The sequence below is a fragment of the Amblyomma maculatum genome, chromosome 5 (genome assembly GCF_055883805.1).
Source record: "Amblyomma maculatum isolate TAMU_Amacu chromosome 5, ASM5588380v1, whole genome shotgun sequence".
NCBI classification, from domain to species: domain Eukaryota; kingdom Metazoa; phylum Arthropoda; class Arachnida; order Ixodida; family Ixodidae; genus Amblyomma; species Amblyomma maculatum.
The window spans coordinates 100,456,672-100,475,589 of NC_139348.1; the positions used below are offsets into that span (position 1 = coordinate 100,456,672).

At 43.4% G+C, this 18,918-nt stretch overlaps 1 protein-coding gene across 2 annotated transcripts in view; it reads left to right on the plus strand.

The window, feature by feature from the left end:
* LOC146189026 (uncharacterized) overlaps window positions 1–18,918 on the plus strand; it is a 62,648-nt gene that overhangs the window by 14,279 nt on the left and 29,451 nt on the right. The window contains exons 1-3 of one of the 2 annotated variants that reach the window (XM_084603948.1): window positions 15,167–15,300; window positions 15,952–15,993; window positions 17,558–17,679. In XM_084603948.1, the coding sequence (XP_084460074.1) occupies window positions 17,610–17,679 (70 nt within the window). In that variant the 5' untranslated portion in view covers window positions 15,167–15,300; window positions 15,952–15,993; window positions 17,558–17,609. Of the gene's footprint in view, window positions 1–15,131; window positions 15,301–15,951; window positions 15,994–17,557; window positions 17,680–18,918 lie in introns of those variants that run through there. The other variant, XM_084603947.1, reaches the window with a different exon arrangement.

Genomic DNA, 18,918 nt, shown 5'->3' on the forward strand with positions numbered 1-18,918 from the left:
GAAGAGAGTAGCATGCAAATGGATGAAAATATCAGTTAACATCTGGCTCAGCTGAAATAAAATATATCCCAAGTTGGCGCACAGCTCATTCCAGCTGAACTAAGGCTGTAATAAATTTCCTTCACACACTTCAACAATTGAATATATTTTCACCTTAGAGTAGATGGGTGATAATCACGTGGGTCGATATACTCATCCATTAGTGAATTAAACAATTATGCTCTTACAAGCAAGGTGAAATAAACATGCATGTTCGAAAAATCTTCGTATACTGTTTCTTTTTTCACAATTTAACGACGCGCCCAAAAATGTGAGATCTGTTAACCTAGAGCGCGTACGACGGGGGCTCAATAGCATGCTTCAGGTAAAATCTGGTTGTGCAGCAGACAGTCGTCCCCGTGTTCCGTTTTCTGAAATCAGCATATATTTGCTATCAAAGCTATTTGCGGCAGGTAAAAGAGAAATATTTTTTAAAATAGACGTAGAACGAGGCAGCCGTTCTGCAAAACTTTTTTTTCTAGAAAGTTTAAGTCATAAAGCGATAGTGTACCTACATTATTAAACATTTCTAGCTAAAGGAATATGTCCGAGTGTTGGTTTTATAGCACATAGGATGGGCATCTTCATTTGCCTTCGTAACGGAAACAAAATACTTACTCCCTATTCTTGACTGACGGTTGGCGAAGAAATTTAGATTGATATTGCATACAGCTACATTCATAACATACATCCCCAGATAACCGATAAGAGCTGTATCCTGCCTCAGCTAACGCATGCCGCGAGACAGCCGCCATCAAATGTTTAGTACAAGCTGTCAAACAGAATTCACAGAGAAATATATATTCATGCCTGCGGAATTGACAACGCAAAAGACCTTGCTTGAAATCACCTGCCTTTTGCTTGGCAGTAGCGCCCTCGCCGCAGCCGGATTGCAGCTATTTCCGCACGCGCGGCGGAGAGCCTATCCTGCAGCGCTTACGCTTCTCGCCTTGAGAGGCGCTCCCGTCGGCGCCGGAGTTACGTCGCCCCTTGCCTATAAATTAATCGTTAACCACTTACGTGGATAAGTAGCCCATACGATAGGAAGTAAACGCCGGCGCAGCTTCATTGAGGTTCCTCTTCACTCGTGAGACTAGGCTGCGCTGTCACATCTCGTTATTTAATCTGCATTTGCGACGCTTTCAGATCTCGGATGAGACACGAAGACAGCTGCTGCCGGCGCAATCAGAGCCCAATTGCTCGCACATGCGCACAATGTCACTGGGAAGATTCGAGATACACGGCAACCAACCGGCATTTCGCGCGAGCACGCTCAGTGCGCCTGCTTGTCAGTGGAATGTTGAACATCCGGGAAAGCAAGAAACTCATCACTGATATCACGCAAACTCGTATCACAGTGGCTTTTTGCGAGTTGAGCGCCCCCGCCATAGGAGCCGCCACCGTCGGAGCAATGCCAGAGCTCTAGTGGCAGAGGAAAACCGCCGGTTTCTCTGGGCTTAATACAAATATAATATCCTAACCCAGAGAAGCATAGAGCACGATACATTTATGTTCCGAGGATAATTTCAAAACTAGCCAAACCGTTGCAAGCCTTTAGTAGTTGCAAAACAATTATCTGCCTACGTGACATACCCCTCATCCCATTCATTTGAATCGTCGGCGGAGAGAGGGGCGGCAGGCGAATGCGGCCACCGCAAGATACCGTGTTCGTTAGGAAGTTTTTATGAAAGTCAGAAGTGAAAAGACTTGATGGGCTAGTATTACGTAAAAAAGCTGTGCGACAAAATTGGCTACTAAGGATTGTGCGAATTCTACAGTTCCTGCTTACCAGAGGTAATTTTCGCACTTCATCTAAAACGTTAGCGAAACCGTTACAACAGCCAGCGAAATTGTTAACTGTCTTAGGCTGGTGACAGGTGCTATTTGAAGCCGCTACGGTAGAACTGAACATTCAGGAATGCTTTATTGTGTTTTCGTTAGGTGAGTTTTTTGTGTGCTCTTAATGAATTTGTTAACACGATTGCAGTGAAACTGCGGTCGTGCCAGGTCTCTTCAAGTCAGTTGAGGTCTCTTCGTTGTGAATTCAGATATGTTTAGCCGCTACCGTAATGGTGTCTCATGCACAAATGCCTTATTTTTGTATGTGCAATGTCAAGAGAGATGTTCTGCTTGAATAAATTATGCAGTTCCTGCGTAATAGTTTGTGGTGCTACCTGGCTAGCGCACGACCGTTTTCGCGGTTGCGCTGCGAGCCAAGCCGCATTCTGTTCCAGTTTTACTAACGCCGCCTGAGGTACTACAAGAGAATAACCGATACGCACAAGATGTGGGCGCTCAACAAAATATGTGGAAGTGCTGAGTGTGAGCAGCATGCGAGAAAACGGATCAAAACACGTACAGCAGGGGTACATGTACTGCAGGTGCTCGCAACGGGCCCGCTGCATTAACGGATTGAATTGGCTTGTTTCGGCAAGGGTGGCTTACGCAATTGTGGAAGAGAACATCAATGCGTTTCAGTTGTCGGTAAAATATGAAGGTTTTACCTATCGTACACATTGGTAATGCATTTTTATGTGCTTATAGTGGAAAATATAGCAAATTATTTCAATAAATGCCTTGTTCTACTTCCGGGTGCGTACGAATGCATTTTAGCGATCCGAGTGTGCACCGGCGCGAAAGCACAAGCCGCTAGTGTCGCCAGCCAGTTTTCGGCTCCATTGCTTCTAGCCTACTGTCCACCCCCTGCCCTCGCGCGCTATCACCATCCGTGGCCTGACTTTCAACGTAGGCGGCGTTCCTATGCGCACATTGAAACCATTTCACGTAGCCGTCGTGGCAGTAAAGCTCTTAGGTGCTCAATCAAGGGATTCCTACAGAAACTTATTATTAGGCTGAGTTGCGCCTGAAAAAAAAGCACAGCACATTTCGGTGCTAGGAAATAGCAGAAAACGTGAACGGCATTTTTTAAACTACAGAAAGCAGGTGTTTTAAACTTGCCCAGCATAAAGGCGGCAAAGCAACGCCGACATAGCCTTAGAGAGGCACCTGAAAGGACGAAATAAAATGTGGAAGGGATCGCGCTTGGCGGCACTCAGTTTAGAGGGAAGTCCGAGAAAACTGAGCTACATAAAAAGTTCTGCAGCGCCGACCAGCTATAGTGAGCGTGAAGAACCGAGAATCGACGTACGCGGTCGTACTACTCCAAGCAGCGACCGCCACAAAATTGACCATAAAACATCGACCAGATGCTGAACAACTAATGCAAACCCAGGCAGCACAAGCATCGGTCAGGTGTGGGAAATATACTGGCAAACAGTGATCCCACAATGGCCCATCACTACCGGCGTGTTCCCAGAATAGGTTCTGACAGCACGCAACATATCCAATGAGGAGCCAAGTTTCACGTCCCCAACGTTGGCGACTTCGTTTCAAATACAGGTGACATTGGGCCTATTTACACTGGATCCTCGCGATAGTGGCCTACATGTATTAAACACTGGCGACATTGGACCAGGTTGTCCTGTGCCATCCTTATATCGGACTAGCCTTGTTTTGAAACTGGCAGCATTGGACCAGTTCTCATTTATTTACTCTGAAGCGCCGAGTGGACATTACCTAGAGAGGGGAAGGGAAAAGAGGGAGAGAAGCATCGAGCGACGAAAGCCGGTACAAGAAAAAAAGTGGCTATTAGGCATACCCAGAAATGAGCAGAGCATAGAGCAAAAGATGCGATGAACAAAGAGAAGGAGTAATGGGGCAATGTAAGAGAAAAAAGAAAGATACACACCGAAAACCAGCGCACAACGTTTTGATTGCGACACGGCCGCGGGTACTAACATATGTAAGGGAAAATGCGTTACGCATGATTCACACGAAGTAAAAAGGAAAACAAACACTAAACAAACGAATAGAAATGCGAATATTCCCCGTTCGGCATTTAGGCTGAACGATGGCGTGACTACAAAAAGGGCAGGGCATTCCATTCATATCGCTAGGGGTAGCAATGAAAAATTGACGGCGTGGGTTGGTGCATACAGAGATTGAATTTTTTGTCGTGATCGAATCGACGAAATGTACGTGTAGCGGGCTTATATAATGGTTCGGAGAAGGAAGTGGGATTATGGTCAAGTTTATAAAGAAACCGAAAGTCGGCGAAGTCATTTGCTCCACGCCGTGACTTGCCACAGACGAACCCCTCGATATTTGATATCATCTCCCCATTTGCCATATAATAACTAATGAAAACGGCAGAATCACTTCCGTCTCCCTACCCCGAGTGTGCACCTTCCCTCCACAGGTAGTATGTACATGAAGCGCTGCGAATGCTTAAAAAATATCCAACTTTCTGAAACTATTTTTTTCTTGTTTGCCGCCCTCCTCACTTCTTTATAATACGTGCATAGGTCTTGAAATTTTGTTCCCTGTCTATAAGTGAAACCATTTGTCATAGATGAGCGTCAGTACAACGTACGCATACGTTTGATCCATGTGTTTTCGCGCTAGCTTTTCCTACACTACGCGTGTGTGTCACCGAAGAGACTAAATGACATTCATTCAACCGAATGATATGTTCTGAGCGTAAAGCATATTGAAGTTCAAATAAGAGTTTACTAGATTGAACTATCAGAATTTTTAAATACTTAAATCAATTTCACATATTTACTTTGAAAATATGAAGGGGCACGAAGTCTCGTTACCCGCCATTGCTCAGCTACAGTATAGTCACAAAATAACTGGCTAAAGAGGGTGAAGATATGCATGAACGTAGGTGCTTGGGGATTCCAAGAAGCGTTACAAGGAACCCGAGAGTTCCACAAAACTCGGTTTGAGAATACCTGCTGCAGTTTAAGGCACTGAACTTATGTTAAAGTACACTTCTTCATGTACAGCACACTAGAGCAGCATTTCTTACTCTGCGATGTCACTATATCCGATTTCTTATAAGATGTCACTATAGGGCTGCAATTATTTCCTTGTCTGTGTTGCGCGAATGATTTGAGCATAGAATTTGGCAGTACTATATACGACTCGTGACTTAGAACCAAATCACGAACCTCATTGCTGAGCTACACAGGCAAGATGGAAGTTGATGTTTGCAGCCATTATATTTTCAACCACATTATCTTTACTAACTTTTTGAAATGAATCCTGTAAATAATTTTAATTATTTTTACATGTGTTTGTTACGTGCTCTTATTTTTCAAAAAGAATGTGATATGCTTATGTATTTGTATATGTATGTACTGCATATGCAAGAAATTTGTATATATATATATAATATTTCATGCCAATAAAATTTGAGAGCTTTAATACTAACTCTCATGTAATGCCCTGCGTGGAACCCTTCAGGCAGAGCAAAAATAAACAATTGCCACCGCCCTCAGTAGGACCTGCGACACTTTAGATGGGGTAGGCCTGAGCTTGATTTTCAAAGCAGTGCGAGCCCAGTGCTATTTGAAACTTTTGCAATAACCCCTAAATGCAGAGATCAAAGCATGCTGAATGTGCACCTTGGGCGCTCTGTGAGATTCATAAGTCTTCGTTGGTTCATTTCACATAGGTTGCAAGCTGCATTTAGTGTAGCAGTACCTACAGTACAGAGAAATCCCTATCCACTTTGCAAAGAGTTTGCGTCTTGCAATGCGATTTCCTTGCAGAGACCAATGTGAAGCCGCTACCATCAGCAATGTAGTTAGTATCTGCACAGGTTCATGGGGCTTAGAGTGCTTTATGTACATATTCATTGACAGAGCAGCAAGACGTGTGGGGCATAACATTTACTTTTTACATGCCTATTAGTTGTTACATTGAAATAGGTCGTGGCAACACATGTACTCGGTCATAATGACGTTGCACAGGAAAACGCTTTCTGCATTTCTTTTTTGTATTTCTTTAATAAGCTTGGGGAATATAAATAATTTAAAAACAATGTATCTTAGTATGAACACATGGGAAAGCATGGAATGCGTCCGAGCATCTTTCTTCTGCAGACCAATGTAACTGAAATAAGTTACTGAAATTCACACACAAGCTCAGTGCTCTTAAAAGTTCTTGCAACATTCCAGAAGACGGGGCAGCATTTTGGAAATGCAAAGCGAGCTGTCAAAAATTATCCCCTGGAAAGTGCAGCCTGTGTCATTATCAACCACAAAATCACACCAAGAGGGTTCAGTCAAAGCGCTTCGCCCCTGGACCTAGTAAAAGTACTTGTATGTTGCCTTAAGAACTCTATTCTTTATGCAGGATGCCATATTCGCAGCATTTTCTAATTCATCACCCTCTTCCTTGGCAGTTGAGAGGGTCTTACCTTCAAGGGGACCAAAGTCTCTTCCTTCCTCTACCACATGGTCAGGCATTTCACCAAAGCCAGGGACTCCACGGTTTACGCACAACCCGTAGTAGTAGATCTTAGCCAGGGCCTTTTCTCTTTTCTATGTAACGCAGCACGGCTGCATCTTCATTCCGTAAAGCATCAGTCATGTATTTGGTCTGTATCTAACTAGAGCCGAACAGCCACTTAAAAAAACTTCCCGTCAGTTGGTTTCTGTCATGACACCACATCTCCTAAATGTGAAGCAGTGAGGAGTTTTGATCTCTCGAAGCTATATGTTCTAGAGCCGCTCTGCATCCTAGTTGCTTACTCAAGAGTCCATGAGTCTTCTAAAGTAAGCTCACAGGATCCGTATTTGCACCCAGATACCACGTGATCAACCCACAGGGCTTGCATCGATAGCTTGATTGGAATCTGGCTAAGAGCCTCCTCTTTGGGTGTTATTTTTGCTGGTACGGGCAGAAAGTGGTTGACCTCCAGCGTCTTGCACAGCATAGCATTTGGAATAGTATTCTGTGCCTGATTATCTTAATACGGTCTTCTGTCACTCTCAGACGAACTGTGCTTTCTTGAGTCAGATGCCTGCCATCTTGCATTGGCATGTTTCATAAAACGTAGTTGTGAGAACTCGTGCGTGTGCACTTTGGCCTTCTTGGACCCAGTACCCCATGCGCTTGGTTTGTCTGTACACGATTGTGTTCCTTGCACGTAGGCTGTCCCAGAGCTCTTTAGTTCTAGTACAAACCATAATAACGCAACGCCATGTTTGCAAACACCTGCAGCTCCAGCTCGGCAGTTGCAGGTTCCTTCAACCACAGTCCCATTTGATGAGAGCACAGCAGCAGTATTATATAATTTGCCTAAGAGAACGATGCTTCAAAGGTCGCTTTAACAATGGTGGATTTATCAGCCTTGCAAATCAGATCATTATGAACCTTCTGTGATTTAGACTCCTGTATCCGCTTACAGTGTGCTTCTGAGCATCCTGTGCATTCTGATGCGCAATAATTCTTGCTCTGAGAACCCGTCCGGCATGTCTTTTAACTGCTTCGTCTATCGTTCTTTCGGTAACCTTCCTTGAAAAGGAAGAATATTCTCAATAGCCCGTAGTGGTCCCTGCAATATGGAATAAGCAAGTGTCTAATTAATTGATTTGGCACTCTATACATATAAACAGACCACGGAAGCACACACAACTTATCATGAAATCCCTAATGCTATCTTAAAATAAAATGAGTATTCATATCTTGTGTAACGGTCACTTGGGCAAGAATGCTTGAAAAGCAACGCTAAATTCATTTCGTTTACTACGCGTGGCCGTGAAGGTTGCACAAGGGTGGGCTCGGTACACAACAAGCTAACCGAAAGCTCTGAGAATAACTATTCGAGCTAGCTGGTTGATAATTTGATGCACAAAAAGCTGCACTGACAAGACAAGGACGAAGTAAAGGCTGGAAATAAAATAAAATAAGGCTGGAAAGACTTCACGAAATAAAGTTGTCAGTTCGCGTTTGTGTGCGTCTAGTCATTCGTTGGTCCTTGTCTCGTCAACGCACTTTTTATTGCGTCGAAGACTCTGCAGGCCACCCTAGCACAAGGTACGGATGTGCCCATGTTTTTCAGTTTAGGCGAAACATCTGCCACAATTTTTGCAGGCGCATTCGCGTTACTTGTATCCACCGAGGCACATGCCTATTTTGGCTACGTTTATTTGCAGTACACGGGACAAAGAAATAGACACCACGACCGAGATGACCTACAGTCTTTTCCATCAGAATGCAGGGCTCCAACTTATGCGGACGCTTTGGGATGTTCTGCCTCACAATCAGCACCATTCCTATCTGTACAACAAGCCCCATAGCGGCATTCGTCTACTGCGCAATCTCTGGCACCAATTTCGCCCGTGGCTCATGATCCTCGGTCATGTGTCCCGCTGGCCTAATACACTTCGAATCAGCGAGTACCTGGCTGCAGGTGAGATATAGAGCGCACTCCCGATCGAAAGCCTGTCTGTTTTCAATATGGCGAGTCCAGCTACCTCTTTCGACAGTGCCCTACCGTGAACTAGGCCTCTTCCCTCGCCCCCCCAACGTGCGACGACTACCCTGTGGATCACGACTCAAGGAAACCGAACAACGTCACTGAACAGTCGATACCTTTTCATCGGCCGATGTCACGATCTTCTCCTCCTTGCCGCCTCTCCGCGTTATCCCAGACTTTCTCATGTGGGCACCTGGACTATCGCTTAGCTCCCGTCGGGAAAACTGAAGGCGCCATTCTCCGCGGGCGTCGTCGCTCGAAGTTATCGCTGTGAAGTGCCCCCGACGGCGCGGACATCAACTGCCAAGGGCCATACAAACACCACGAGAAGCAACCGGTAATGTGCCATTGTTTCTATGAAAATGATATTTGTTTATGATTCTTGGCACTTTAGGACGAAGGCGACCACAACGCAAGCCCTTGCCAACGTAGAAACCGAGGCGTTAACTGCAATGTTAATCCAATACAAGCTAAATTTAATAAAAGATCCTTAGAAGGATATATAAATGAGCGAAATATAAAAGTACCTTCTCTGGCCATTCGCTCCTGAGCGGCCACCATTATTGGTCAGTACATTTAAATGCGGTCAAAAGCGCGGCAAACTTGACGAGGGATAGAGGACAGCCTCCACTTGGCATCCGGTATTTTTACAAGAGTGCCTATCTACGCCGAAACAGAGCTTTCTTGAAAAGTGTTTTTGGAACCTGAGGCCCAGCAGAAGTCCTCTGCTCATATCCTTCATCTGCTTTTTGTGCGGCATCCTCCATTCTTCTGAGTTTCTTTACACGGTGAAATTACTTCAATTACCACTATCAACATTTCAAACATTTTTTAGGGAACTTCGTGAGGTACTGTAGGCTCATCACTCTATTACACTGTCGTTATTCTTAGCATTCTTAACTCACGGACAAAATATTGAAAGTAAGACAGTTTATATTCATTGTTAACAAATTTCAAAATTCGTTGCAAACCTAAAATACTTGTTTCAGCACAACAGCAGAGAGAGGCCAGTTATGACTTTGAGGAAGAATCCTCGCAACAGCTCCTATCAGAACTGCGCAGCAAGAGCCGCCTTAGGCACATATTCCCATCAACACTGCCTCGAAAGTTTGCAGGGATCTAAAGAGGAAAGAGCCCAGTGCTTTGACAAGACGGCTCTGCTGCAGCAGCTTGTAATAGGAGCTGAGGTGAAATGCAGGCTGGAACAACAAATTGCCAAAAATGTTGAATGACAAAAGGCTTTCTCACCAGCCGTATAACTATGATGATCAAAGCATTTTACTGGGCGCATAGTTGTTTCGCAGTGGTTCTTTAGCCTCGGGAAATATCGAACGTGCATTTTGAAACGTACTGTCGCGATCAATGTGCCTTACAATTTATCTTTAGTTAGCCTACTGACATTTCTCCCTTGCACAAAATCACACACAGCACCCAATGTTACAACGATTTGTCTGCTTTAAAGTGTCGAAACTAATGACGCAAACTTTCAGCAATGCTCTTATTTATTTTCATCAAAATCTGCGCTTCGACACCCCGTGCATTGCTGCTGATATTGAGAACACCTGCACTGATTGCAAGAATAGTTGCAAGTGATCTGAAAGCACTGTATAAGCTATGGAGGTAGCAGATATAGACGGGCTGTTTTACAATTATAAACTGTTCAGCGTCGCTGGCACCTGTGCGCACACACTCGTATCAAAGGGTGCCTAATGTTTACTCAAACCTACACAATATCAGCATTGACTCTGTGCAATATCATTTCACACCTGCACACTAAAACCTACCCCGTCACTGCCAGTGAAGATATCAGTGCCTTCATCCTACTCAACTTCTCTTTGAACTAGCAGATGGTGCAGTTTTTCAAAAATCTGCCGGTGCATAAATTGTGCTGAACACACGCATTGTTTGATGCTGGCAGCACTTTAAGGATATAGCTGTCTGAAACTATGCTTCACCACTCCATAAGCAATCTAACTGGAGAAGGTTGCTGCGATGAACCCTGTTGAATTGTTTCTTCCATTGTGAGAAAGAAGCCTCCATTTGTCGGTTAGGTGTCATCAGCCATAGTAATTAAATGGGGTAAACAGCCATGAACATGTCCATTGCAGAATATCAACGCGGGTTCTTCAAGGGGCAAAAACCCAGGAACCAAACAAATACACCAAGGAACTTGTTGCTGTTATTGACAATCCATTGCAAAACAAGTGAAGGCCATATCCTACTGTTGTAGCAGGAATGAGGCGATTCTGTCAACTCGGCCTACTATGTTTCGGAAACCTAGTCACCTCTTTTCGCTAGCGACCAACGCAAGTTGCACGCCTTCTCCTGCATTTCAGGACAATCAGCTGCCTTATCGCTGGCACTAGCGATTAGAACTTTAGACAGCACGTGAAAGCACTCGACACTGAACTATCCACGCTCGTAACACAAATCGACGCAAATCCTAAGAAGCCCTTTTATTGCTCTCGGGATGAACGGTGACGCTCTGCATCCGGTGACATGTCCCTCAAGCTTCTAACGTGATAGGTGAAAATGTTTTCCGAATCGAAATCGAGGCACCGACCAATGACTTCATCATAGTACTTCCAAATTTCATTGCATTATAGTCCAGTAAGCATCAGCGCTAGAATTCTGACAACAACGGCGAACCCTTTCCTGATTTTTAATGTCCGAGTTCATGAGCTCAATAATTTTAACGACGGCTGAACATGATATGTTGCAATACATAGCGCTTTTCACCACATTAACTAGATATTACACGATTTTCACACCATTTTCTCTAAACCGCGTACAGGTAAAATAAGTAGGTTGTAGAAGTTCCTCGTTCGGCTGGCGAAGCGGCAAAGACTGGCAAGATACTTTCAATTCGGCACTAGCATCCCACTACACCAGTTGCTAAAGTGGCGCTGCATGAACTAGCTCGCGTAGTTCGTGGTAAATTGAACGGACCCTATGTTGCACAACTTTGCAAACTTGTGATGAAAGCGATTTCTTTCTCTAATATAATGGATCATGTCGGCTCCAGATCTAAATAGAGGAAATTCTTTTCCGCCTTTCCGGTTTTTTAGCAGTGATGGGGCATTGGGGGACAGTGTCAAAGGTCACCAAACTATTTCTTAATAAATAGCACACAGCAGTATTCTTTTCGACCACTGTGCATGTTCATCTTACTATGCCGGTAAAGCTGATAGGTTTCATATGATAGTTTAAAAGAGTGCATTGCTGGGAGAGTCGGTCAGACATATCTTCAAGGTATACTGCGCACACACAAACAAGGACCAGAAGGGTACACAACAAGCGCAGTGTTTCCTTCCATATTAATTTCAAGATGTGTTTCCTTCCATATGAATTCCAGTCGCGATCTGCGCTTGTTGTGTACCCTTCTCGTCCTTGTTTGTGTGGGCTCAGTATACCTTGAAGATATTCATATAATGGCTTGGTTTATGAGGGTCAACGCTTCAAATCGGCTCAGGCTACGACAGACACCGTAGTGGAAGGCTCCAAACATTTATTCCCGCTGGGGTTGTTTTACGGTGCAATTATATCACCCAATAGGCGGTCCCCTTTCTTTTCGCCCCATTCAAAAGCAGCCGTCGCTGCGCCGGGATTGAACACGCCTTGCTGGGTTTGGCATTCGGGGCCCTAATCACAGAAACACCTTACTAGCCCAATATACCACCGTATTAGGACAATCAAGTGTGATGGTATTTCAGTATTACTGGGCTTTGCATATCCAGCTAGCTGACACCTTGGAGCACGCAAGTAAAAACGAATGGATGAAAGCGTTATTGAGAAGTAAGTGGATTACTGACTGGACGCCAAGGCACCCGATGTTGATTTCAGTTAATCACTTCTTTTTGAATATTTTCTTATATTTTAAAAGTTTGGGCGGCTTCACGCTGACACGTATGGAAGGGCTAAAATAGAGTGTAAAAGGTTTAAGTGTTGAACGTAAATGAGTAATAAAGTAATCTACAATGTGCTCTCTACAAACGACGCAGCTTTTATAGTGTTTGACACCTGAGCAAGCCTTTCCGAAAGGTTCTGTTCAAGCAGCCCCAGTGTAAAAATTTCCTCTCTAATCAAGCTATAGCTTTCGTGCAATATCCGTTCATAAAATTTTCTGCTCTAATCTAAATGAAAGTTACAAGGGTGCATTAAATATTATTTACGTGCCGAAGTGCGAAAGCTTTGCGATTCCCGATCTTAGTTCCTTTATGAGGCCTTTCTGCGTTCCTTACATTTTTCGACGTGCGCAGCATTTGTGTACCAATTGCTTTCAGTACTTTGTTTTAATCACTATGTTTAATTTTACTAATTTTTCATCTGTTTTCTTCCTTGCTGATTTTTATTTTTCGGTTTATTTTATTACGAATGGCAAATAAAATTACAGACACATTCGCAGCAATCTGGCATGGAGTAGGGGTTAGTATGCAGACTGGGACACGGAATTATTCTTGTGATTGTAATCCCGGCATTGGAATTTTTTCTTTTCAGTTATTGGTATCTCGCGGTGATATATTCTGTCCACAGTTCATGGTCACACCAGTCATGAGGAAAGAAATTATTTCGCATTAAAAAATGCATCTTGGTGATAATCAAGGAGTTGCTGTTATTCTTAAAGCATTTCAAACAGTCCCATGCAGGAACACGCGGCAGCGGTAGGGCAAAGTGCAAAAACATCATGATCCTGCAGTCCGGGCAGACGAGTTGCTCTTCATAGATTTCGTGGTGATGACTTCACATTGAGATTGAAAAGGGATGACGAGAGCTTTATAAAGCGTGGCGGTAAGGTTAAATTTGGAATAGGCCAAAGTCCGCAATAGTGTTTAAACAAAACCCAGTAAACTATTGGAATAAAAAAGCTGGCAGAAGGGCACGCTTGAAATCAAGAAGGCTGGAAAAGTTCAAAATCAAACTTCATAGCAAGGGGAGTAGAGAAATCAAGAAAATATTTGGGGGTTCGAAAGAAGTGTCCCGAAATGTTGCCAGACATTTTGGTGAACGGTAACAGAACACGCACTATCGATGAAATAGGTGTAGTGGAGCCCAGGATCTTTTTAGGGCTCAAGTTCGAAAAAATACCGTCACTCAGGCATCTGAGAGTATGCCTACCACAAGTAAGATTTGGGTCGTAAATCGCGATCACCCCACATCTAGGCGTTATGCATCGGTGTCCTGTCGACATTCACCACAGTATGCCTTTAAATCCTCCTACGTTCGTGTCACCTAAATTTATATGTCTTCTGGGAACCGTTGTGTACTATTCAAATACGAATCCTGTGAAGTGATAAAGAAACGCATATGTTTGCTTGAAACACTGTCAATTTTACTAGCCTTTTCCTTCACTTACCTTATTGCCCTTGACAATTGAGTAGACATGAGAAGAGTCACTTAGGTTGTTCGTTATATTCCAGATAAGTTCTAAATTGTTTAAGAATTAATTCTCAGCCACTATATTTTCTAAGAAGCTCACAATGAATGAAAAGAGAGAAGTGCACAACATGCAATGAAAACGTTTTTGTAACAACGGAGCATTGTAAGCGACCTCGTGTACTAAACCTAACCAGTGAAGCCCACAGTTCCAATATAGTCCCTTAGGGTGTTCATTATATTCACCAAAAGTTCTAAATTACCAAACAATTCATTATAAGTCGTCACATTGTCTAATTAGCTAACCGTACTGTATAGCAGATTCAATGTGAATGAGAAGAGACAAGAAACAAATAACATGCATTCAAATATTTTTGCAACAAGCATTGTAAACAACCTTGTGCACTGAACAGAAACCTGTGCAGTCAATACCATTGATAGTATTTAATTTAAAAGTGCACACAGCACTCCCAGATAGCATTTTCTGGCTAGGCAGCCAAAGCTACAGAGCCGAAACGCATCAGCTCACTGCACAGCAGAAAGTAGTCTCTTGACAAATTTCGCATATCGTGGTCTGGAATATTCTGACGCTCTGGAAATAATCACCTTACTATTGCATGTTGATTTTACTACAATACTATTTAATACAACGTTACTCTAGTGCATTTTCAAATCAGGACACTACGCTGAACAAATAGGATGACTGGGAGATCTATCGGGAATATCCCGAAGCATACGTCGGCTGCTTCTGCCGCGTCTATCGGCCAGTTTCTGTTTGGTTTTGTAGTGCGCTTGTTTAGGCAACGTAACTAGCGAGGTATATTCATTAACCGTGAATTTACGCACACTTAGGCCTTAAGTAGTTTAAAGAAAGACATATATGTCTGGTAATGTAATTACGCTGCAGTTTGTATGTCCCTCCCGCCTGGGCAGCAACGAGGCCTGTAATATTGCATAAATAAATAAATAAAGTTTTGCGTCGTTTGAAAATCGAAAAGTGTTACTTCGTCTAAATTCGTAGCTGAAACTCAAAGCAAAACTCAGGCCAGATAAGCCACAACTGCATAGCCGCAAAACGTTGTCCGGTAGTACAGAGTAGTACGAATGTTGAATTTTACGTCGCGTTATTGCAGATGTTAAAGCACCGCATGCATTTCAAAGGTAATTCAGGTGCAGACAATACAGTGTGTAAGAGAAAATATGTTCGGTAGTAATAAGGACACAAGCGCTAATTATTGACTAGTGGTTCTTCTCATTGTTATAGGTGTTGAAGGTTTTCATGCCAATTGCACACGATTTTTATGTTGGTAAGGCTGTTCCAGCTGTCGAATCTGAGCCCGCCGCTAAAATCGCGACACCCTTTACTACTATATTTCGTAATTGCCAGGAAAGCGGAAGTTGGACCTCATTTCGGAAATCAGAGCAATGGTCGACAAGTGCGTCTATCAGAACACCCGGATCAACGGCCGCTCTGCCCTCCATAGTACGGAGCTGCCGTACAAGCACGCAACAACATTTCCACACTTGCTCAGTGAGCGTCGCCTTTTGCTACACAGGTGAGAGATCGTAACCAATTTGCGCACCTATAACGCAGTTCTGAATTAACATTTTGTTCTCACAATAAGAGCCAAGTCTTCATAACTTGAACTTATTTCGATCCAAACATGGTGCGTCAAACGTAGTACGTTTTGTGTAAATATAAGCGATATGATTTGTTTACTTTTTCGTTATATACCTTTCGGGGTTTTATTCATCCCTTAAATAACCAACTGTATACCTGCGGGGTAGTTTCCCCGAGGTAAACATTTCGAGGTAGAATAATGATAAGTTAGTTTTCTTTGTAAACAACGTCGGGATTTCTTTTATCTCGGAACGAATACTAGCCTTCCTCAAGGTGATCCCTTTTTCATTTTGCATTCCTTTTGCCGCATCTCAGTGCGCACATGCGGTTCATCCCACTCGTTTACCTCGTTGTCATAAATGCACTTAGGTGCTGTTTCTTTCGTGAACCTTAGCTAAAAAAACATTTGGCGGAGGAATAGGACAGCGATATAATGCGCAACTATTGGAATAACAAAGCCTGAATTATTTGACTAGCACGCTTACGTTAGGGTAAGCTTTTTCGCACTAAAAGCTTTTACGAGAATGAGACGCTTATCAACGTTCAATGCTACAGAATCTCTCACATGTATACAATTTCCTTACAGAAGCTGCACTTCGATACAAAACTTTGACGCATGCTTTTGAAGGTACGTGTTTGGTGTAGAAATAGACTTGCACGTTTCTAAAGGGCCGCTGATATGCGACGCTTTTCAGGGTGATACCCCTGTATTTTTAACAGTAGAATTAATTTTATGAGCAAGCTAATCGATTCACTCCCATCGAGGTCTTAAACTCTATATCATAAGAGCTGATTATACCTGAGACGGGAGCTGAGAGCCACAGGCACAAGCGAAAAAGGGGGTATTTTTTCCTCTCTGAGTAGTATTAGCAAGCATTCAGATAGCTGGCAGAAATTAGAAGAAAGAACAACCTCATTCCACAAATGGGGTCTGAGCCCATGACCTTCGACGTTCGCGTGTGGCGCTTTACTCCGGGGCTACGGCGAGTCGGCTATAGCTGCTTAATATTTCGTTTTCCTATAAGTGCATATATTGTGTGTACCCAACCCTTAAGAGTGTTCGCTAGCGCCACTCTCCTCCACAACGGTGGATTAAGAATGTCTTCTTCTAGAGCGAAGCTCACGTATGACATGACCTAGAGAGAAAGGTACGAGCTGCGTGATGGCCCTCGTTTTCGGCAATGGAACGCCAATCAAAGCGGGTACGACCGCGTTTAGATGTTTTACGCAATTCGATTGAAATTCATGACCTTCATGCCCAAAAGACATCCGTGACCATCATTTCGAAAGGAATGACTCTGTAGCCTGGCCAGTGGCACTCTCAGAGGCATTTTCATCGGCTTTTGTCTCACGGAGGGCACGCCGTTGGTGAACACTGTTACCTTCCTTTTTATTAAAAATTCTATAAACGGGGTTATATTTTCAAACTCATACGGAATACTTTAGTGCACTCAGTGCAGGTTGATTTACGATAGGAAGGGCAACCTTTAGTCCACACAGGGCAGTACAGAGAATATTAAAAAATAAAATTATGGTGTAAATTTTTTTACGCTTCCAGACCTAAGAATAAACTGCGAAGCTGAAGGCTATAAAAACTGCAATGTAGGCCGTGATTTTTACTTTTCAGGTGCCGCATCATGGATTATGGTAATGAAATAAAACAGCACGGCTTTGCAAGCGCTTCAAGTTGCCTTTCCTGCACTCAGTGATAAAGTGGCACAACTTTATTGAAATACTGATGCAGTTTATGCACATTATGTGCATATACTATATTTGTGTATCTTCCGGGACTATGCCACGCAAATAGATTCCCCTTTAGCATCCCGAACTCCGAGTAAGCAAGCTCAGTGTGCTATGGAAATCGTATGTTCTATCTTCCATATTTTCAACCACAAACACCGATTTCGATTTTTTGAAACAGACTCAGCTTCATTTCCTCAGGCCCCTAAATTCGCCATTGCAATGATGTGTAATAAGATCTATATGGAAAAGACTGAGTATTTCATTTATTTTTCTTTTATTTTATTGTACCATGCAAACAATGTCCGCCTAGCAGAAATATCTGCCTGTACAGCCCTCACCGGCGTATCTATCACGGTCTTTCACATGGAAATATTTATTGAATACTTCATTACATCTTGTATATTGTTTGTCTTTTGTTTTGTTTTCCTCTTGTGTTATTGTTTTCGCAGAAATAACGTGTTTCCAGCGAAAAACATAGCCAGAAGATCTGTGAGAATAAGAATGCTAAGACGGCATGCGTCAGAGGGAGCTGTAGTCACCCCACACCTGCTACTCTCCTTCTTGCTTTGTTGTGAGTACCTCAAATATCACTTTTATACAGCTTGCTCTGTGATAAAACTCGCTTTCAGATAAATGTTATCCTACTAGTAAGCGTCTGTTGCACGAACCGTCTGTTGCACGAGCGGAAGAATATTTTTCGACCAGAGTACTTTTTTTTTGTTGAACACTTGCGAAAGCTGATCGACAAATAAAATGGCAGTTATATTGTGCTAGTAACACGTCATCTCTAATCCTGACCAGCACCTTCAGCAAGACGCTGCCTAGGGGTGTAGCGGCAGCAATTTGTAGAAGACATTCAGATTTGCTTTGGCATTACGGGTTTTTTGTTTTTACCTTTATTTGCAAGGCGCTGAAAAGAAGGCGTACAGTAAATCGGCACCATTCCCCCTTGTCATTTGTGTGTCAACTTTTTAGAGTGTTAGGTTTGGCCGCATCAGCACTGAAGCTGGTAAGGCTGCCGCGGCAACGTGTAACACAACATCCTAATTGTTCTGCACTGGATGACGTTACGCGTGACGTCTTTCCATGAAAATCAGTCTACTTCTCAGAACGTTAATTGGTTGGTTTATGGTGTTTAACCTCCCGAAACGACTAAGGCTATGGGACAGCATAGTGGAGGGCTCCAGAAATTTCGACCACTTGGGGTTTTTTAATGTGAACTGACATCGCACATCACATGTGTGCCTAGCAATACGCCTACAGCAAAAAGCAGGCGCCGAGGCCGGGGATTCGATTCTGCATCGTTGATGGCAGTAGTGGAGTGCCCTAACCACTGCCCACCACGGCGGGGTGCTTCTCAGAGCGTGCTGAGTCGCAGAGGACAAGAAAAGGTGACACCTGCGATGGAGAATTAACAGCCCTTTATTCACATAACAAGCTAATTTCCTGCTTCAAGTCTAATGGTTATTCCGAAAGCGTTGTTTAAGAGGTAGTACCTCCTTACCTGAAAGCAATCCTTGAGCTCCGAATTTCAGATTAATATACAGGGATCCAGCAATCCTGCCTTACTTCACAGCTAGGAGCGATGAAGCAAAATACTTGAGCAAAAACACGCGTCAGTTTTAGCCGCATAAGCAGGTGCAATGTGAAATCAACGCGAATTCCATGCAATGTTGCCACGTATGGGGGGCAAAGCCGTAGGCCACAAAGGAACAGGCAAATATAACACTGGAACGAACTCCATATTGGGCTGGCATGCGCCCGTGAAAGAACAAAGCAACACTGCGGCGGCAAAAGCAAGAAATGGGCT